The 22,125-nt window shown below is 48.0% G+C and overlaps 1 protein-coding gene across 2 annotated transcripts in view; it reads right to left on the bottom strand.

Moving 5' to 3' along the window:
• CREBBP (CREB binding lysine acetyltransferase) overlaps positions 1 to 22,125 on the bottom strand; it is a 1,382,831-nt gene that overhangs the window by 753,042 nt on the left and 607,664 nt on the right. For both annotated transcript variants that reach the window (XM_085628465.1, XM_085628466.1), the window contains one exon: positions 2,186 to 2,365. In XM_085628465.1, coding sequence (XP_085484591.1) covers positions 2,186 to 2,365 — 180 coding nt within the window. The remainder of the gene's footprint in view (positions 1 to 2,185; positions 2,366 to 22,125) is intronic.

Here is a 22,125-nt window from a genome sequence, read left to right as displayed (position 1 = left end):
CGGTGCCGGCGTCGTAACGAGGTCGACCGGCGTCGACGGGGGCCCAGGCTCGGGCCCCTCGGGGACCTGCGGCGTCGGGTCCGGAGCCTCCAAAGGCGCCGGAGCCGCCGGCATGCAAGGTCGCCCAGTCGAGTCCGCGGGGCCTGTAGGCGCGCCAGCGGGCGTCGACGGCAGAGCCAGGTTCCTCATGGCCGAGAGGAAGGCACTGACCTCCGCCGGCGTCGCGTCAGTCCCAGGGACCGTCGGGTATGGGGACTTGCGCGGCTCCTGCGGAGCCGCGGGGGTGGAACCACCCGGACCCTCAGCCGAGTCGCGCGACCGGCGAGGGGAGTCCGAAGAGCGGTGTCGCTTCTTGGACTTCTTGGAGTGCCTCGACTTACCCGAAGACTTCGAGCCAGACGAGTGACGATGTCGAGTGCGGCTCCGCGACTGATCCTTGGACCTCCTCCTGGACCGGGATCGAGAACGACGCGGAGCCGAGTGGCGCAGCTCGAGAAGCTTGCGGAACCGCTCCCGCCTAGCTTTCGAGGTCAGGGCCATACAGTCTGAGCACGACGCCGCGTCATGGTCGAGGCCCAAGCAGTACAGGCACCGGCGGTGATGATCGGTCACCGACATCAGTCGGTGACAGTCGTCGCAGGCCTTGAAACCAGGCATCCTACCGGCACCAGAGTCGAGATTTGACCAAAAAGAGATAAAAAAAGTTAGTCAAAAATTGACTAAAGGGGTAGCTCTCCCGGATCTGCGCTTACTGGCGCGGAAAAAAGATGAACTGACGTCAGCGCGCGAGGGCGGCGTCTAAGTACTCCGACGACGTCATTCCGGCGCACGACGCAGACGACTCACGCGGAGCCGCAGACGACGCCTAGCGACGCGCAAGGGGTATTGCTGACGAAAAATCTTCCGGATCCAGTCTGACACCTGGGGATATTCTAAGGTGAGGAATCTAACTAACGTGTTTCTTTCAGATATACTTTTTTATATACACTGTGTGGTTATTTTTTTGTTCAACCCACACTAAATGAATAGGTAAAACACACTGCTCAACACTCCTTTCAGAGAAGCCTGAAATGCTGCTCTCCACAGCTAACACTGAGAGCTTTCTGTGGTTATCAAAGACTACTAAAATCACCATAAGTGTTGCCTGGATTAGTGCTAGGTGATTCACTTAAGTGTGCACCATATACTAAGCCAGCATCCTACAATTAGTTACTTTTCCATATCTCTAGTTTGTCACCGTTCGTATCTTTCATATATTCATGTTCTTGAATTGTTTCTAGTTGTCAGAAAGGGAGCCCCTGCTACTTTAAGTTCTAGTAAATTGAGTTAAAACAGCCATAGGAATAAAGAAAAGTGTTTGTGTAGTAGCATATCCACTTCATTTGAAACAAGCTAAATTCCAGCCAATGAGATTGAAGCACTGAACTCTTCAATTACCTAAAAGCTAATTGCCAGGTCAACTCATTTACTGATATTTAAAGTTACCAGGGATTCCCAGCCTTATGCTGGGGAATGATTCAAGGATGTGAATATATGAAAGATCCAATGCTGAAAAGGTAGTACTATCCAGCTGCAATGGCTCTGGAATTGAAATCACTCTAGTCATTGGATGATGACAATAGTAGTCCTCATTTGCTGGGTCAAGTGCAAAAACTGTCAAAACAATTTAAGATACCAAATTAGGAGCCTGGAGTTGCTCATTAAACTGGTATTCTGAAAAAAGGGGCCCGACTGGTAGTTAGACCCTTTCTAGAGAGAAAGCATGTAAGGATGTGTAAAAAGTAAAGGAGTAAAAAAACCAGTAAAATACACACAAAAAATCAAACATGCTCGGTGGGTTTCATAATGTAAACAAAAGCAGTTGATAACTATAAGAGACCAGAGGCAGGTAATCCAATGAGCTCCACAAGTTGTTTCATTGCTACACTTACTCGTGCACAGCCTCAAGTGGTTAAGACTGTGGACATTAAGAAAATATGTATAAATGTTAAGTAAAACGTTGCCTATTACCAAATATCCACGCTACTGGCATGATGAATTTTGAAGCACATTTTATGGGAACAAATTTGATAAATATTTACTTTAACAGACTGGAAACATATTTGAGATTCTTCAAAGTGAATGATATGTGATGCTGGTGGTTACTCCAAAAACATTTTATGCATCAGAAAAGAAGCATCCTAACCTCAACTTTGGATTCCACTTGTGTTTCGTTGACCTCTGGTCCAGGTTCCTCAGATTTAATCACAGTCTTAATTTCTAACAATGGAGTCTCAGCGACATGCTGCTGGGAGTTAGCGTCAGTGCTAGCAACAGATGCTGGTGTTGGTACACGATTGTCGACGCTTGTCGCAGCCTGAGACAGCTAGTGCATAAAAAGAGAGAAAATGTAGGAAATGCAATTAGCTTTTCAATCAAATCTACTATAGACTTCTCATTCTGAAATTCACTTGTATTAAGGCTGTTCTATTAATAACAATAAATAAGAATTAAAGTGTCACTTAAATAAAACACCCTCCTCTCTATTAATGCAATACATTGTCTTAAATTATATTTGGAAAAGGTTTCAGTATGAGCATAAAACATAGCTCACTGATTTCTCAAACTCATTAGGAAGTGAACACGGATGTCCACATTCAAGAGTAACGGAGGCGCTGAAAAATCAGGGAGTTGGAGACAAAAGCATAAACCTTTTAAACAACAGAACGCAGAGAGGATAGCAAGGCTAGAGAGGATGTAGAAAAATTATAAATTAATTTTCTCTAAGAACACTTTTTCTGGTGTATAATCTGCAGGTGTCTCATCTGCTGTGTGTTCTCGAGGTACTGGAATGGCTCAAGAAACTTGGAATTACTTGTGCACGTTGGCAAGTGGCACCATTGGCTTGCATCCAAGTCCTTGCTGCCTCAGGACAAGACGCCTCACTGGAGAATACAGTCACCACCTCTTGCACGCCCTCAGGTAAGAAGTATGACAGATTGAGATCAATAGTATGCATAATTGTGAGAAAGTGCCATCTTTTTTGCATGGTATGCCCCCACTTTTTGCTGAATTGCTGATGTACTTTGACTGAGTGTGCCCTGGGCTCCTGCTAATCAGGTGCCCAGGGCCTGTGTTCCTTCCCTAAAACTGCATTGAAGCCTAAACCCAATTGGCATCTCTGGCCACATGTCAGCCCCTGGTAAATGGTACCATAGGTAGCCAGGGCACTTATTGTGCCACCCTTAGGGGCCCTGTACCCTGACACACACACACACACTGCCTTTGCAGGCTGAGTGTCTTGGTGCAGAACAAAACAGTCAACATGGCACACATCCCTGTGTGCCATGCCCACAAACACACTGCCCTGGCATACCTCAGTCACCCCTCTATCTGGGTGCACTATGCCAGTGGTGAGGGTACAGATGCATGAGCCCTGTACCCCTACAGTACCCAGGTCCATTCCTGGGTGCAGTGCTGCCATTAAGAGTATATGGTGCTGGGAGGTCGTCTTCACAAACTCCACAGCACCATGATGGCTACACTGAAGATTGAGAAGTTTGGTATCAAACTTTTCAGCACATTAAACCCACACTGATGCCAGTGTGGGATTTAATGTAAGATGCACGACAGAGGGCATCTTAGAGCTGCCCCCTGAACCTAACCAACAACCAGCGTCCTGCCTGAGAGGCTGCCTAGGCAGCCACCCAGCAGGCATGTTGCTGGATCCCTGGGTTGAGAGCCATCTGCTCTCTTGGGTCTGCAACAATGCACATCCTGGGCGAGGTGCTAGGTCTCCTCCCCCAGGATGGGCAGGGGAAGCTTCAAAGGCATGCCGCCTCTGTGAGCTTCTCCGGGCCACTTGCTGTTCTCAGCAACTGGCCCCCACCGGTTCTGACCCTCACTCTGGCGGGAAGATCGGCGGGAAAACCTAGGGAAAAGGGGGTGTGCCAGCGTCTGCTAACCACACCCCTCAGGTGGGGGAGGCGAGGTGAAGCACAACTCCGGGCTCTCGCCATCTTGAGGATGGGGAGCCCTACCCAATCAGGACTAGGCTCCTGCCCCCCTGCCACTGGAGAGTGGCAGGCTAGGGTGTGTATCCACCACAGGGAAGGGACCCATTGGTCCCTGACCTATACCTACCTTTAACACCTCTAAATGCAGTATTTAGGGGCACCCTGAACCTTCCTTCCTCAGATCCCGAATCCGAAACAAGAAAGAAGAACAAGAAGAAAGAAGACCTGCCGTGCAGCTTTTAAGAGGACAACACCAACTGACTTGGCCCCAGCCCTACCCGCCTGTCAACCCTCGAACCTGCTCCTGCTAAATCCCAGCATCTCCAGTGGTCAGTAACCTCGAAAGCCCCAGAGGACCGGACTGCCTTGCTCATCTACCAAGACTGGGACTCCCACGAGCAGTGGTCCTGCTCAAAAACAAGCAACAACCTCTGGTGCAAGCCAGGAACAGCTAATCCAGCACACTCTGCACCCGCCGAGCCCGGCCTGTGCCTGAGTGAACAAAGACCCAGAGGACATCCCCCCCGGTGACTGTGACCAAGAATCCAGCAACCAAGGACCCTCCTCGACGCTCCTGACGACGCCTGCAGCCTCATAACAAGAGACCCCCCCAACTTACCTCTCGAAGTGGTGGTCGCACCTGAAGAATCTCCGTTCCTGAGCTTGCAGCCTTTGTTCATCTTGCAGCTTCTCCATTGAAATACATTGAGCGCCCGACGGCTCAAAAGCGACCTGCACCCAGCTGCCAGAGTGCCCCTAGAAGTGCAACATCTATCCTATCTTACTTCCCCACTTGCCCTGTGTGAGTGACCAGGAGCCCAGCTACCACAGCCGCGTGGTCTGCCTGCTAGCAGCCACCAACCAAAGGCCCCCTGCCCGCCATCGACTAACATTGGGCCTAACTCTCTCTGCACCCGGCTGCCCCTGTGCCGCTGAGGGTGTACCAACTGTAACTACCTGACCCTGGGAGACCCCTGAATCTATGCCCAGAACCTTAACTCCACCAGTCGAGTACTTACCTGAAAGCCAATAACCTACATTTTCTCCATAGGGTAACATTGACTGGTCTCACTTGGAAATTCTTCGAAGTGTCGAGTTTTGAAACTTTAAAATATTCACTAAAAATCAGCCAATCAACGAAAACGAAATTACTCACCTGTTATCAAGAGAGTTCCCAGTGCTGGATCTTGGTGCCCAGCACTGACCCTGAAGAGTAATTACAACTGTACTTACCGATAACTTGATTTTCCTTCATAGGATAACATTGCCTGGTTTTTGCCAGAAATTCTTCTAAGTGTCGATTTTTGAAACATACAAATATTCCTTAAAAATCGCCTGTGTAACAAAAACGATTTCTTTCAACTGTTTACAGGAAATGCACCAGGGTTGAATCCAGGATCCAACCCTGAGTAAGAAAATCATACGCAAAGTAATTGAAATTGCATTTACTTAAAACTTCCTATTGAGGTCAATGTTATAATTGTGTTTAACTTGTGTTGCCTATTGCAACAACTGTAACTATTGCATTTAAAAGTCTATTGCTTATTGAAAGTATTTAACTTAAGCATCTCATTCTGAGAAAGTATTTTGATACCTACTTGTGGTTCTAAAATAAAACTAGATTTCAGTTCTTGAGTGTGTGAGACCATTTGCTGACTGAGTGTGTACAACAAATGCTTTACACTGTCCTCTGATACTGCCTTTCTGCTCGACCAAGATACCACTTTAGAAAGTAAGGTTATACCTAACTTTAACCTCTGCCAAACCTCTGGGGACTGTGGACTCTGAACCTTACTTGGTGCAGTATATACAGAGCCACTTTCTTACAATAATCTAATCTGGATCCTTATTAGATTCAGAAATTTCCACTCCCCAGGAGTGTTGGTGGTAAGGTGTTGTTGGGGTTCAGGGGTTTAGGAAGGGTGTTCAGTGAGGAATCTGCAGTTAGAGAAGAGTATTTGCCAGAAAGTGCATTATCAAAGGTAAGCTAACTTATCGTTCTAATGGGAGACTTCTAACTGCAGTTTCCTCAGAGTGTGAATCAACACTTAGGCAACGCCCCTCCAAGCTACATCTGAGGACTGGAATTTATATTAGGAAGTGAAGCAGGAAAGAGCCTGTAAATTGACTTTCTCTGACAACCAGAGAATTGATGAAGTAGTGCTTCGTGAAAATATGAGACTGCCTGATAGATGTTCAAAACAGGTACCCCCGAGACAGGGTTGTAGTCACGGCCTTTGCCCTTGTGGAATGAGCTCTAGAACCTCCAGGACTGCCCTTTTAGCCATGGAATAAAAGTTTAAACAAAGGACATCCATCAACCCATCACAAGAAGGTCCATTTTTGATTCAATTTTTCCTTTCTTCGCCCAGGCTAATCCAACAAAAGGTTGATCACCATTTCAGCACTCCTTATTCCTATCCAAGGAGAAGCTAATCGACAGATTCAACTAGTGTAGTCTTTGCTCCTTAAGAAGGATGTTTCACAAGGAAGAATGCAAGAGCATGATGGATAGCCATAAGTGAAATGGCAACACTATTTTTGGGGAAAAATCATGCATGAAACCTAAGCCCTAGCTTTCAGCTAAGAATTCAGTGCATGGAGGCTGAACTAAATTTCTGTAGCTCAAAGAAGCAATACAAAGGAGTGATTTCAATGAACAAAATCTGCCTCAAGGTAAAACTTTGCAGAGGTGTGAAAGGAACATACATTAGGAAAGTGAGGACTGAATTAAACTCTCACTATAGCATATTGAAGGAGGCATGTATAACTGTATTCAAAAGCCCCTTTTAAAACATGTCACATGTGATTTGATAAAGAGGGTTGATCAGGGAAGCAAACCGACCCAAAGGGCCGATAAGTAGCCCTGTAGTGTGCCCAAAGCAAAGCCTTGCCAGACCAAAGACAAACAAAACGACATCACACAACATAGCCTGTAGAGGATCAATTTTCTTCTCCTCAAGGAGGTGAGGAATTTGGACTAGTGACCTGAATAGATGGATTTTGTGGTAATGTGGCAAGCAGCCAAAATTACATCCACCACCTTCAACCAAAGATCAGAAACTCTCAGTTGGTGCTCCTCAATCACGACTCATGAAGATGAACATTATGAAGGTACAGATACAGTACCCTGCCTTATTGCTGGGACTGCAGATCCTCCCAAAGAGGAAGCCTAAGTGAAGGGCAGATGCTGAGGGACAAAAGCTCGGAGTATTTCTACCCTAGTCTAATAAGGGGGGCACCAGAATCAGGTGTGCTCAGCCCTGGCTAAATTTCTTCAGGATCATCAGCAGAGGTAGTAACATATATAGCAGGCCAGAATCCCATTGCAGGAGTAATGGGTTTGCCTTCCATTATGTTGATGGACGCTGCCAGATTAACTGTCAGCTAGATCTCGTGAAAACTGATCCACCATTGCAGCATCAAGACAGAGGGCACAGGGCTCCACTCCACTCTGCTCGCTGCAGTATCACAGTGATGTAGCTCATAAGTACATAGATAACCTGCCCTTTACAAACATTAGAAAATACTTAAATTTCGGTCAGAACTCACCATAGACAAGATGACTACTTTATCCTAGGGTGGATGCATCCATCCTTACCAAGACCTCGGTGGAGGATGGACATATGGTCTCCCACACATCAGGCATGCATCTGACATACACCAATGAAGCCCATGGGACTCCTCGACAGAGAAATGAATCATGTCTGTGAGGCTTCACTAATGCTGCGTTCACTGCAGGCTAAGGCTTCAGTGAAGGGAACAGGTGCCAATTAGCATAAGGCACAAGAGATGAAAGATGCTGAAGACCCAGCAATCTCACAAATGCCACAGCTGGCACAGTAGCTTTTGCTTCAAGCATTGGAATCCTAGCCCGAATGTCATGGTCACTCTGCGGCGGTCGAAAAGCCTGCAGGGAAACCATGTCCAAAATGTCCTCAATGATACAAAGATTCTGAGAGGACAGAAGATGAGACCAGGGTTCACTTGACAGAAAAGCCCAAAGTACACAGCAGCGAGATTATTGCCTGAAGGTGTCCAAAACAAGCAGAAACAAACCTGCTTGCTTATAGATGCCAGCATTAAGCCTCTCATGAGTAGGATGCCGAATTAAGAAAGTTGGACCATATGGTGTAGGTCTATGACATCTTGTAATACGTCGACCCGCTGGCAGGGTCCAACAAGGCTTAGACCAGGTCAGTATGAGGGACACAGTTTTGTTAAATGGCAGCAGATGCTCTGAAGTCAAAGGACTGGGCAGCAAAACCTTTGGTACAACATCGACCTTAACTAAATTGTAGGAAGGTGCAAATCCAACAGTTCCGCAGTTCTGACTACCACCACTGCAAATGAGGCACTGGACAGTTGACAAGTACACATCTTGAACCAAATACACTTGTGTTGAGATTAAGGTAGAAGGACAAGTTAATTCCCTCTGAGAGACATGATCTAACAGCAGATTCCTCATCTGTGAACTTCTAGGCGTTAGGCTGCATTTGGAAGATTTTTCTTCACAGTAACCCTGCGTGTCGATGGGTGGCGTCGATCGACTCCGCATGACCTCGTATGGCATCGAGTTAGTCGCTGTGACGTCTGCGTCGTCTATATAGGCACCACCTCAGCACGCTGAAGTCAATACTTTTCACGAATTTCCACGCCAGAAGTGCAGAGCCATTAAGCTGACTGACAGTGGTGTGTTTAAGCAACTAAGGCCCTGAAGGGAAACAGCCCTGACATGAACTGACCCGCAGTGCAGGGAGGATGGGTGGGTCGGTAAGGAATCTGCAGCTAGATCATGTCTCTACCAGATAAGGTGTTACCAAAGTTAAGTAACTTGCCCATCTGATAGAGACATCTAGCAACAGATTCCTTACCTGTGAAAACAAACCCAAGCAATACCATCTCTGGAGGAGGGACTGCAGAACATTTTAACCATAAAGATCCGAAGGACCCAACGGCTAAAGAGGCCCACCCATGGACCGGATTGTCCAGGCAATACTGCTAGGCAAACGTGTGAAAGGATGCCCACGTAACCACCTGTCAGATGTCAAGAACCAGGACACCATGATGGAGAGCCGTGGTGGCTGCCTTAGCTCTTGTGGAATGGGCTCAGCAGCCTTTAGGAGGCTGTTTCTTTGCCAGAGCGTAACCGATTTGAATGCACATCGTGAGATGGTACTTTTTGGTACAGCACGTCCCTTCTTTTCTCCAACGTACCCCACAAAGAGTTGGTCGTCCACTCAGAAGTCTTAAATGCGGTCAATGTAGAAAGATAACGCTCTTTTGGGTCCAGACAGTGGGGACATTCCTCTTCTTTAGAAGAATAAGGAGGTGCATAGAAAGTGGGCAAGGTGACAGATCGCCCCAGGTGAAAAGGTGTCACAACTCTAGGCAAAAAATTGCGAAGCACTCCCTTGTCTGGAAAGACTCATGAAAGGAGGCTGACAGGAGAGAACATGCAGCTCGCTCACCCTTCTGGCAGAACTTATGGCCACTAAAAAGGCGGTCTTGATAGTGAGCAGCTAGAGGGGGCAATAGTGCAGCAGCTTGAATGGTGCACACATCACATACGTAAGTACAAAGTTAAGGTCCCACTGAGGCATGGTGAAAGGAGAAGAGGGAAACAAATGTGTAAGCCCCTATAGGAACCTGTGTACAATAGGATACTTGAATAGTGACGGTTGATCTGGCAACCGTAGAAAAGCAGAACGTGCCGAAAAGTAGCCCTTCAGTGTGTCCAGAGCAGAGCCCTGCTGGGCAAGAGACTGGATGAAAAGGAGAATGTCAGAAAGGGAGGCAGACAAATCTTCAATACAATATTTACATAATTTACTCCATCAGTAGGCGTATATCAACTTAGTGGAGGGACACCTGGCTGCCAGAACACCATTGCAAACTGCAAGGAGGCGGAGGGTTGACACGTTCAGGTTGACAGGCCTCCCCTGCTGCTGCGACAGAAGATCCTCCCGAAGGGGCAACCTGATTGGAGGATCGATGCTCATTTGCAGAAGCTCTGAATACCAAACTCTCCGTGCTCAGTGCAGAGCAACAAGAATGACTTGTGGCCGGTCGCTTCTGATCTTCTGTACAGGAGTGGTATGGGGGAAAGGGGGCCGGGGCTCCACTTGATACAAAAAGTGTCGCGAGCAAGAGCCGCCTTGGAAACTCCAATGCGTAAAACTGCTGAAATTGCGCATTCATGACTGAGGTAAACAGATCTAACCAATAAGAGTCCTTGCGCCACCTTAGCACGGAGAGGCCATTCGCGATCCGCTAGGCACGGACAGCTGAGTTTGTTCACCCAGGCATTCAGGGAACCAGCCAGGTGAACCACCAGGGATATGCCCTGCTGTTCTAACCAAGTCTAGAGGAGCAAGGCCTCTTCACAAAGGGTCCACGACCCCATCCCGCCCGTATTGTTACAGTACCACATGGCGGTGGTATTGTCCATTAAACCCTGAACAAGCCTTCCCTTGAGGGATGGTGAGAAGGCTTTCAGTGCCAATCGGATCGCACAGAGCTCCAACAGGTGGATGTGGAGCCCACCTACCGCCAGAGACCAGAGTCCTCTGATCTGCACCTCTCCCAGAGGGCCGCCCCATCCCAGAACAGCACATCTGTCACTACTGTGAGATCTGGTTGGGGAAGAGAGAGGGGTCTGCCTCTGACCCAATCACAGTTTGTCAACCAAGACTGCAGATCTTTCACAGTGCCTTCTGTGAGAAAGTGGCTCTGTATATACTGTTCCCTAATAGGTACAGGGTGTACAGAGTCCACAGTCCCCCAGAGGCTGATAGAGGTCAAAGTTAGGTATGACCTTACTCTCAAAAGTGGTAGCTTGGTCGAGCAGTAAGGCAGTACCAGAGGACAGTGTAAAGCATTTATTGTACACACTCAGTCAGCAAATGGTTTCACACACTCAATAACTGAACTCTAGGCCAATGATTTATATATATATAATATATGCTTGTTTTATTTTTAGAACCACAAAGGGAGTGAAAATATACTTTCTCAGAATGAGAGGTTGAATATAAATACTTTTGTCTTAGGCAATAAATTTGTGTAAACAGTCACAGTTGGTTGCAATAAACAATCCTATTTCCTAAACATAACAATGCATTGAGCTCAATGGTAAATTCAGGTTATTTGTAATAAATTACTTTTCAGATTACTTTTGGAATTCCAGGTCTGGCTCCTAGAACCAGCCTGGGGTCAGTATTCAGAATCAAGTGATGAAAGTCGACTTAATAACTGTAATGATTTTTAAATAATATTTAGCTATTTCAAAAGTTAGCACTTAGAAAATATTTCACAGAAAACATTCAATGGATCTCTATGGCAAGAAATTCAAATTGCAGGTAGAGTACTTTATCGTTACTTTAGTAATCCAGGACTGGGTGCCTAGACCCAGGACTGGGGTCCTTATCAAAAGCAGGTAAGTAATTTCGTTTGCAGAAATGGTACGATTTTAAAAGAATATTTCAAATTTGCAAAAGTAGACACTTAGAAGAAATTTCACAGAAAAGCAGACAATGGTTTCCTATGGGAGAAAAATGAGCTAGAGGTAAGTATAGTTGTGAACACTTTTCAGAGTCAGGGCTGGGCACCAAGATCCAGCACTGGGAGCTCACCTAGGAGCAGGTGAGTAAATTCGTTTTTGTCACTTGGCTGATTTTTGGTGAATTTTTGCAGTTTTGAAAAGTTCACACTTAGAAGATTTTTGAAGAAAAAGTCAGTCAATGTTACCCTATGAGGAAAACGAAGTTAGCGGTTTAAGGGTAAGTACTCGACTGGTAGAGTTGAAATTCCGGGCATGGACTCAGGGGTCCCCCAGTGTCAGGTAGGTACAGTTGGTTCACCCTCAGCGGTTTCAGGACGGCCGGGTGCAGAGAGAGTTAGGCCCAATGTTATCCTATGAGGGATAGGGGGGCCTTGGTTGGTGGCTGCTGTCTGGCAAGCCACGCGGCTGTGGGAGCTGGGCTCCTGGTCACTTACTCAGGGCAAGTGGGGAAGTAGGTTAGTGTAGAGAGGGCACTGCCAGGGCCACTCGGGCGGCTGGGTGCAGGGTGCTTTTGAGCCTTCGGGCGCTCAATGGAAATCAATGGGAATGTTCCGGTTTGGAAAAAAGGCTGCAGGCTCGGGGACGAGGATGCTTCAGGTGCCACCACCACTTCGAGAGGTAAGTTGGGTAGTTGTAGGTTAGGTGGGTACCCCGGGATTGGGCACAGGGGGCCGCAGGGCGCCGGGTGCAGGGGTGCCTTTTGATGTCGGAAATCTTACCCTCTGGTTGATCGCGGTTGGGGTGGCACTCTGTTCTGAGGCTGCAGGCTTCTTCCGGAATGTCGAGGGGGGTCCTTGGGTGCCGGACTCGGGGTCACAGTCGCCGTGGGGTCGTCCTCAGGGTCTTTGTCCACTCCGGCACTGGCCAGGCTTGGCTGGTGCAGAGTGTGTTGGGTCCGCGGTTCCGGGCTGCTGCCCAGGGTTAAAAATAGGTTTCTTGAGTAGAGCCTCTACTCATGGGAGACCCAGGGGCTTAGAGCCAACAGGTAGCCAGGTCCTCCGGGGTTGGTGAGGTTGCTGGCCACGAGAGATGCCGCGCTGGTGCAGGTTCGAGAGTCGACAGGCCGGTAGGGCTGGGGCCAAAGCAGTTGGTGTCTTCTTCTCTTTTTAGCAGCTGCAGGGCAGGTCCTTGTTCTTCTTGCTCTTCTTGTAGTTTTCTATCTGGAATCTGGGGAAGGAAGGTTCAGGGGGCCCCTAAATACTAGATTTAGGGGCGTTACAGGTAGGTGAAGGCCAGGGACCAATGGGTCCTTGTCCTGGGGTGGGTACACCCCCTATCCTGCCTCTCTCCTGTGGGAGGAGGGCAGTAGCCTAATCCTGATAGGGTAGGGCCTCCCATCTTCAAGATGGCGAGAGCCCGGAGATGTGCTTCACCTCGCCTCCCCCACCTGAGGGGTGGGGTGGGCAGGCTGGCACATCCCCTGTCCTTGTATGGGGTTTCCGGCCAAGCTTCCTGCCAGAGTGGGGGGTTGCAGTGGCCTGGGGAAACTCCAACTGGCGGCATGCCTTTGAAGCTTCCCTTTGCTCATCCTGGGGGAGGAGATTTCTCACCTCACCCAGGATGTGCATTGTTGCAGGCCCGGGAGAGCAGGGGCTCTCCCACCCAGGGGTCCAGCAACGTGTCTGCTGTGTGGCAGCCTGGGCAGCCTCAGAGCAGACGTGGATTGTAGGTTTAGCTGTAAGGGGGCATCTCTAAGATGCCCTCTGGGGTGCTTAGTACATTAAATCCCACACTGGCATCAGTGTGGGTTTAATGTGCTGAGAAGTTTGATACCAAACTTCCCAGTCTTCAGTGTTGCCATTATGGTGCTGTGGAGTTCGTGTTTGACGAGCTCTCAGCACCATGTACTTGTAAAAGGCAGCACTGTACTTACAGTGCCCAGGAATGGACCTGGGTACTGTAGGGGCACAGGGCTCCTGCTCCTGTGCCCACACCATAGGCATAAGGCACCCAGCCAGAGGGGTGGCTGACATATGCCTTGGCAGTATAGGTAATGGGCATGGCACACAGAGATGTGTGCCATGTCGACTCTTTGTTTTGTCCTGCACCCAGACACTCAGCCTGCAAAGGCAGTGTGTGTGTGTAAGGGTACAGGGCCTCTAAGGGTGGCACAATGAGTGCTGCAGCCCTTAGAGGCCTTCCCTGGTCACAAGGCCCTGGGTACCTAGGGTACCATTTACCAGGGGCTGACATGTGGCCAGGGTTTGCCAATTGGGAGTTTGAGTGTTTTAAAGAAGGAACATAGGCCCTGGGCACCTGATTGGCAGGAGCCCAGGGCACAACAAGGAAAAGTGCATCAGCTATTAGGCAAAAAAAAGGGGGGGTTACTGCAACAGAAACCCACTTTCTCACACCTTCCGAAATCTGGACCAGATCGGTGAGATTTCCTTGATGCGGCACACATTGGAACTCCAGGTCGCACTGCAGAGACTGCATATGCAATCTGGCATGATTCACCAGCAGGATTCAGGAAGACATGAGGCCCAGTAGCATCAGAGTCCGTCTCACTGAAATCCAGGATTTGAGCTGAAACGTCGGTATTATAGCCTGAGTATCCTAAACTCACCGTTCGAGAGGATAGGCCCGAAACGGCACTGTGTCCCGAATGACTCAGAGGAAAGGGAGCATCTGAGAGGGAGTTAGGTGTGACTTCGGCACATTGAAAGTGAACCATAGTGAATGCAGTAGGTTCACTGTAATCTGGAGGTGGGAGACAACTGCCTTGGGTGATCCCACCTTCAACAGTCAGTCATCGAGATAGGGAAGACTGGAACCCCCTGATTCACCATGATGAAACCAGGTTAGGAGGGAAAAGCATTCCAGGCTCTGGAGAAGTATCCAAACCACTGGCATCAAACAGTTCCTCATATCAGTCCATTTCCTCTGTGTAAAGCGGGACTTCTAAGGGGCCCAGCGCTCCCTCTCAATCCTCCTCAAATCCTAGCCCTTCCTAGTAAGTCTGAGGATATGACAGAGCCCAAAGGCTCAGTCGACACAGGTCTCTGGGTCGGTGGACGCCTGACCAGCTCTGTCTGGGATAAGAATGGGGCTGGCGCTGTCAAGGGTCTCTGTGTTGGACGAGGTGCAGGGAAGGTTGAATGGGAGCGCCCGGTGCCGGTCAAGATCAATGAGGAGCCTTGGCTGCCGGCACGAAACCCAGGGCGCACCGGCAGGGTCAGGCCGCCCCATATGGCACACATGGAGTCATAAAATTAACTGGGCAGGGGTCAATCCCAGCCCCGGAAATAGAGGGGAACGCTGAGCCGACCAAGGCACTCCTTCCGAGCGGGGCTTTGAACGCCAAGACTCCTCCGTCTCGTCAGATGACGGACCAGGTGAAGTTAAACCATGCTTAGACTTCTTGGGTTTCTTATGGTGCTTTTTACCTGACCTCTTCTAAGATTTCAAAGAGGAGGATGAAGTGTTGGATCCCCCAGCGTGTTGCTCAAAGCTTCCTCTTGACCGAGACAGGGAATGGGAACAAGATCTCCAAGGAGATCTGAGGCGCCGGACACCGAGCAGCAAGCATGGCACGGCAGCAGGAGCACAACTTCACGCCATGGTCATGCTCCAGGCACCAAAGGCACCCAAACTGGGCATCCGTAAATAACATGGTGCAGTAACAGGAGCATCATAGTTTGAACCCCGAGGTATTTTTGGATATCCTCAACAATAAGTCAAAAAAGTGACAAGAAATGACTGGTAGTAGCTCTCTTCGATAGATCTGCACTGACTGGCACAGAAAGAAAAGAATTGACGTCAGCGTGCCAAGGTCACGCCTATATAGAGGCAGCGGACGTAACAACGACAAACTGGATGCCACCCAGAATCGACCGAAGCCACCTATCGACACGCAGGGGTACTGCTAAATAAAATCTTCCTGATCCAGCCTGGAAGTTCACAGGGAAGGAATCTGCCGCTAGATAGGTCTATCAGATGCAAACATCAATATAATGAGGCAGTAGTAAATTATCTGCTTTTTCTTCAATAACAGAAACATGTTCAAGGCTTTGAAGAGCACCAGACACAGTCAACATGGACCTCCATCATACTGTACTTCAGCCAAAGAAAAAGAACGCGGGAGCAGGATAATTCAAACTGAGGTTGGGACATGTTGACAATATAGGGCAATGGGGAATGTGTGGCTGAAGCCAGTTCCAAGATCTGAATAAGATTAGGTACTGGGATGTGTTTGTACTGGGACAGTCTGGGGATGACCTGTAGCAGATTTCGGAAGGATCCATGAGTCTTGGAGACTCCTAAGAAGTTGGAACCATTATAAAGAACTTCAAAGCTGTGATTTGCTTAAGAGTCAAGGACAGCCTGGGAAACTAGGAGAACATTATTTCCAGAACCAGAATTGAATCCGTTGAATGTTCAAGCAGGATTCAGGTCTTTAGAACACAGACTATAAGATCTCTCCATTGAGCTGGAATGTCGAGAAGCTGAGGAGCTTCACTTGGACTTCTTGTATTTATTTTGACATATTTTTTGATTTCCTTTTGGACTTACCTGAAGTTTGTGAACAGGACTGAGAAGGAGAATGTCACTTACCCAGTAAGCATCTGTTCTTGGCATGTAGAGCTGTAGATTCACATGCTTTGCATATTCTTGCCATCTAGTGTTGGGTGCGGATGTTTGAAAGTTGTTTTTCTGCTAAGAAGTCTTTCCCAGTCACGAGGTAAGGTGACTACTCCTTTCAGTAATAGTGCGCATGGGCATCGACTCCATTGTTAGATTGTTTTCCCGCAAGAGGGTGAGAATTACGTAAATAAGTGTAGTATATGGATGTCCATGGGTATTAATTGTAGAAAGCTGAGGTATAGTGTGTATAGAGTCCAGGTGACCCCAGAGGTAGGCAGAGGCTAAAGTTAGATAGAACCTTACTCTCTATTTGTGGTAGAGTTGTCGAGCAGGAAGGCAGTATCAGGGGACAGTGTTAAGTATTTGATGTACACACTCAGTCAGCAAATGAATTCACACACTCAAGAACTGAACTCTAGGCCAATTATTTCAGTATATATAAAAATAGTGTTTTATTTTAGAACCAAGCAAGCCTGGCACAGGTAAGCATGAAATGCTTTGCAGTAATAAGTTGATGATTGTAGAACAGTTTGGAAATGCAATAGAAATTGTACTTTGTTTGATTTACATGTGATGCAGTAGGTTGCAACACTTCGCAAATACAGTACATAGAAATGAATAGGCTTTTTCAGTAAATTACAGGTAAGTTACTGGTTACGTTACTTTTCTAACTCAGTGCTGGATACCTAGATTCAGCACTGGGACATTTACTGCAAACAGGTAAGTAAATACGTTTTGGTTATTTGTGCGATTTTTAAAGAATATTTTTAGGTTTCAAAACTCCACACTTTGAAACTTTTCACAGGAAAACAGTCAATGTTATCCTATAGAGGGAATTAGTGTTTACAGGTAAGTTACTTTTGAGATTACTTTTCTTACCCAGTGTAGTCTACCTGGATACTACACTGGGACATCACCTGCAAACAAGTAAGTAAAATCGTTTTTGTTAATCGGTACAATTTTAAAGAATTTCTTTATGTATTCAAACTCCACACTTTGAAACTTTTCCAAGAAAAAGACTCAATGTTATCCTATGGAGGAAAATAGGGCTATCAGTTTGGAGGTAAGTAATCGGTCTGTGGAGTTGAGATTCTAGGGTTAGACTCAGGGGTCCCCCAGGGTTAGTGATGCACTGTTGTTGCACCCTCAGCGACACTAGGGCAGACAGGTGCAGAGTGTTGAGGCCCAATGTTATCCAACGGAGGACAGGGAGTCTCCGGTTGGTGGCTGCTAGCAAGCAGGCCACTGGGTTGTGGGAGCAAAGCTCCTAGGGTTTAGGTCAGGGCAAACAGGGAAACAAAGTAGCACAAAGAGTGCACCCTCAGCGGCACTGGGGCGGCCGGGTGCAGGGTGCTGTTTAGAGGCCGGGTGCCCAGTTTTCAATAGAGAACCTCCGGTTTGCAAAAGCACTGCAGGCAGGGAGGGAGACGAAGGACTTCTGGGTGCGACCACCACTTGGATAGGTAAGTTGGGAAGTTAAGGGTTGGTTAGGCACAATCAGTTGGGGCACACAAGGCCGTGGGGCGTCCGGTGCATGGGTGACTTTTGGGGTCGGATCTTCTTACCAGCTCCGTGTCGCGGTCAGGGGGGGCTTCTGGATTTAGGCTGCAGGCGTCGGCTTGAGGCAGGTCAGGGGTCGCCGGATCTCGAGTCAGTATCGCCTGGGTGACCTCCTCGTGGTATTTTTCCGCTCGAGCCGGATTCGGCGGGTGCAGAGTGGGCTGGATTCACCGTGTCTGGCTGCTGCCAGAGGTTGCAGTTGAACAAATGCAGTGTTCACGAGAGAAGCAGTCTTTGGAAGTGATGGCAGGCAGGTCCTCCGGAGTTTTTGAGGTTGCTGGCTGCAGGACACACTGGGATTTCGCAGGAGCAGGTTCGAGGGGAGACAGGCCGGTAGGGCTGGGGCCAAGTCAGTGGGCGTCTTCCTCTTGTTAGCTGGCTGCACGGCTGTTCGGTCCTACTCCTTTTCTTTTTGTTGTCAGGCTGGATCTGAGGAAGCAAGGTTCAGGGTGCCCCGTAATATACTAGATTTAGGAGTGTTACAGGTAGGTAGATAAAGGGCTGGGACCAATGGGTCCCTTCCATGGGGTGGGTGGGTACACCCCTTATCGTGCCACCAAGAGGGAGGGGGGCGGGAGCCTGTCCCTGGTTGGCTGGGTCCCCCCATCCTCAAGATGGCGGGGACTCGGAGTTGTGCTTCACCTCAACTCCCCCACCTGAGGGGTGGAGTTGGCAGAGGTGGGCACATCTCTTTTCCTCACTTGTTTTTCCCACCGGTTCTCCCGCCCAAAGTGGGGGATAGAACCAGTGGGGACCAGTTGCTGAAAGCAGCAAATAGTCTGGGGAGGCTTACAAAGGCGGCATGCCTTTGAAGCTTCCCCTTCGTGAACCCTTCCCATCCTGGGGGAGGAGGCTTGGCATCTCGTCCCAGGAAGCGCATCGTTTCAGGCCCCAGAGAGCAGCAGGCTCTCGACCAAGGGGTTCAGAAACATGTCTGGTGGTGGCAGCTGTAAGCAGCCACTCAGCCTGGACACTAGTGGTGGGTTAGTTTTCAGGGAGCATCTCTGAGATGCCCTCTGTGTGCATTTTGTCAGTAATTCCCACACTGGCATCAGTGTGGGTTTAATGTGCTGAGAAGTTCGATACCAAACTTCTCAGTTTTCAGTGTAGCCATTATGGTGCTGTGGCGTTCGTAATGACAAGCTCTCAGCACCATATACTCTTAATGGCAGCACTGCACTTACAATGTCTAAGAATGGACTTAGACACTGTAGGGGTACAGGCCTCATGCACCTGTACCCTCACCACTGGCATAGGCCACCCAGCTAGAGGGGTGACTGATCTATGCCAGGGCAGTGGGTTGTAGGCATGGCACACAGGGATGTGTGCCATGTCGACTCTTCACTTTGTTCTGCACCAAAACACGCAGCCTGCAAAGGCAGTGTGTGTGCGTAAAGGTACAGGGCCTCTAAGGGTGGCACAATAAGTGCTGCAGCCCTTAGAGGTATTCCCTGGTCACAGTGCCCTGGTTACCTGTGGTACCATTTACCAGGGGCTGACCTGTGGCCAGAGATGCCAACTGGGTTAGTTTTGGGGAAAGAACACAGGCCCTGGGAACCTGATTGGCAGGGACCCAGGGCACACCAAGAAAAAGTGCATCAGTAGTCTGGCAAAAAGTGGGGGCTACTGCAACAAAAACCCACTATCCTACATAAATGTATAAGGAAGAACTGCAACAACTACAGGTACCCAGAGAGGCAGGTGGGTGCATGTGAATCTACAGCTCCACATGCCAAGAACAGATGCTTACTGGGTAAGTAACATTATCCGTTCGAAGCATGTGTGCTGTAGATACACATGCTTTGCATAAACTAAAAAAGCAGTATACTCCCAAAGCGGTGGCTAACCTGTAGATGCTGCAGTTGTTTGAACAGTATTGAGTACAGCTTGGCCTACATTAGCCTATTGATGTGCGAACACATCTACACAATAGTATTTGGTAAATGTGTGTGGTGTAGACCATGTAGCTGCCTTACATATGTTACCTAAAAAGGCCACAGAAGCCTCTATTTTGCGAGTGGAATGCGCTCTAAGGGGTATGGTTAAAGTTCTTTTAGCTTTAGCATAGCATGCTTGAATGCATTTAACAATCCATCTGGCAATACCAGACTCCGAGATAGGATTGCCTTTGTGAGGTGGGGAAAATGCAACAAACAGTTTTGTTTTGCAAAAGTCTTTTGTCTCATCTATGTAGTACAGTAAAGCTCTTAACTTCAAGCGTGTGAGGAGCGTGTTCTACTACAGAATCAGGTTGAGGAAAGAAAACTGGTAACTCAACTGATTGACAGGAATTTAGGGTTGGTGCAGAGAATTATCATGTCTTTGTGTAGCTGAAAGAAGGGTTCTTCTGAAGTAAATGCTTGTAGCTCACCAACTCTCCTCAGTGATGTGATGGCAATGAGGACATTTCTATGAGAGGAATTGCAAAGGGCACTTGTGCAATGGTTCAAAAGGTGGACCCAAGAGCCTTGTAAGAACAATGTTGAGATTCCACACTGGTGCAGGAGGAATCCCTGGTGGTATTACTTTTTTAAGCCTTCCATGAAAGCATTAATTACTGAAGCTCTGAATAGTGATAGATGTTTCCTATTTTTTAAGTACGCAGCTACTGCTGCACGGTGCGAACGAATAGACATATAAGCCAGTCCTGTTTTCCGTAAACATAACAGGTAACAGATAATGTTTTGCATGGAAGCATCCAAAGGATTGGTTTTGTTGTTATTGCAGTATACAACAAATCTTTTCCATTTTGCTGCACAGCAAGCTCTGGTGGTAGGCTTACTTGCCTGTTTTAGGATAGTCATACAATCTGGGGGTACATTTTAATAACCAAACTCTGACCTCAGGAGCCAGATAGCTAAATTCAGTTCATTGGGATTTGGATGTCTGATTTCTCCATGGTTCTGTGTGAGGAGACTGGAGGTGAGGTGCAGCTTTTGATGTGGAACTACTGACAGCTCCAATAGGGTGGTGTACCATGGTTGACGGGCCCACGTGGGAGCTACTAGAATTAGAGTGAGGGGTGTTTGCCCGAGTTTCTGAACACCACACGGAATGGGCGGGAGAGGCAGAAAAGCGTAAGCAAATATCCCTTACCAGTTCATCCATAGGGCTTTGCCTTTTGAGAGCCGATGTGGGAATCTGGAGCCGAAGTTTGGGCATTTTGTGTTTTCGGCTGTGGCGAACAGGTCTATTTGTGGAAATCCCCATTGTTGAAAGTACAGACTGAGATCCTGCGGATGAAGTTCCCATTCGTGAATTTGCTGCCTCCTTCTGGAGATGAGATTGCCGAATTCAAAATAGCTTGAGCGAGTGTTGACAGTTGGAGAGAGTCCCCACCGAACCCCATTCCCCCCCCCCCTCCCCTTCTTCACATAATACATTTCTGTAATATTATCCATTTGGACTATGACAGTTTTGGCTAGGAGGTGAGTTTGAAAAGCTTCGAGTGCTAGAAAAACTGCTAAAAGCTCCAGATAGTTGATGTGGAGAGTCGTGTTAGAGCTCCACAGGCCTTGTAGTTTTGTAATCTTCAAGATGAGCTCCCCAACCTGTTAGAGATGAGTCTGCTGTGAGCACGATCTGTGGAATAGGGTCGATAAAAAGCTGGTAAGTTTTGTGGGTTCCACCCCTGCAGAGAGCAATGGGTGCAGCCGTCTACTAACACTAGATCGGTTAAAATACCATGTGATTGATTCCACTGATGTGCTAAGCACTCTTGTAGGGGCATATGTGAAGCTTCAGATGGGGTACAATTGCTATGCAAAAGGCCATCATTCATAGCATTTGCATGAACTCCCTGGTTGGCAAAGCTTGGTTGGGGTGAAATTGTGAATGATAGCTTGAATATTGTGTATTCTGGCTATATTCGGAGAGGCTAGAGCTCTGACTGTGTCTAGACTGGCTCCAAGATGAGACTGCATTTGGGACGGATGCAGGTGAGATTTTTGTGCATTGATGGTAAAGCCCAGTTGATGAAGTAGATCTATTGTGATCTGTGTGCTGTAGACAGTTCTGGTGAGTGCTGGCTTTGATAATCCAGTTGTCTAGATAGAGGAAGACTTGAATCTGCTGTCTTCTGAGATGAGCTGAGACTACTGCCAGAAATGTGGTTAAAACTCTGGGTGCTGAAGTCACTCCGAAGGGAAGCACTCTGAACTGGTAATGCTTTCCGGCTATCACAAACCTGAGGTATTTGCAATGAGCCGGGTGAATTGAAGCATGAAAATATGCATCTTTTAAATCTAGAGTAGACATAAAATCTGCTCTTTATAAAAGTGGGAGTACCTGTTGAAGCGTCGCCATGTGAATATGTTCTGACAGTATACAACGGTTTAATTCTCTGCGATCCAGAATAGGTTTTAGAAAACCATCCTTTCTGGGAATGAGAAAATACAGAGAGTAAACCATTGAGCCCTGGTACTG

Source organism: Triturus cristatus, chromosome 10 (assembly GCF_964204655.1).
Source record: "Triturus cristatus chromosome 10, aTriCri1.1, whole genome shotgun sequence".
NCBI lineage: Eukaryota > Metazoa > Chordata > Amphibia > Caudata > Salamandridae > Triturus > Triturus cristatus.
This window is presented reverse-complemented; position numbering and strand designations above follow the sequence as displayed.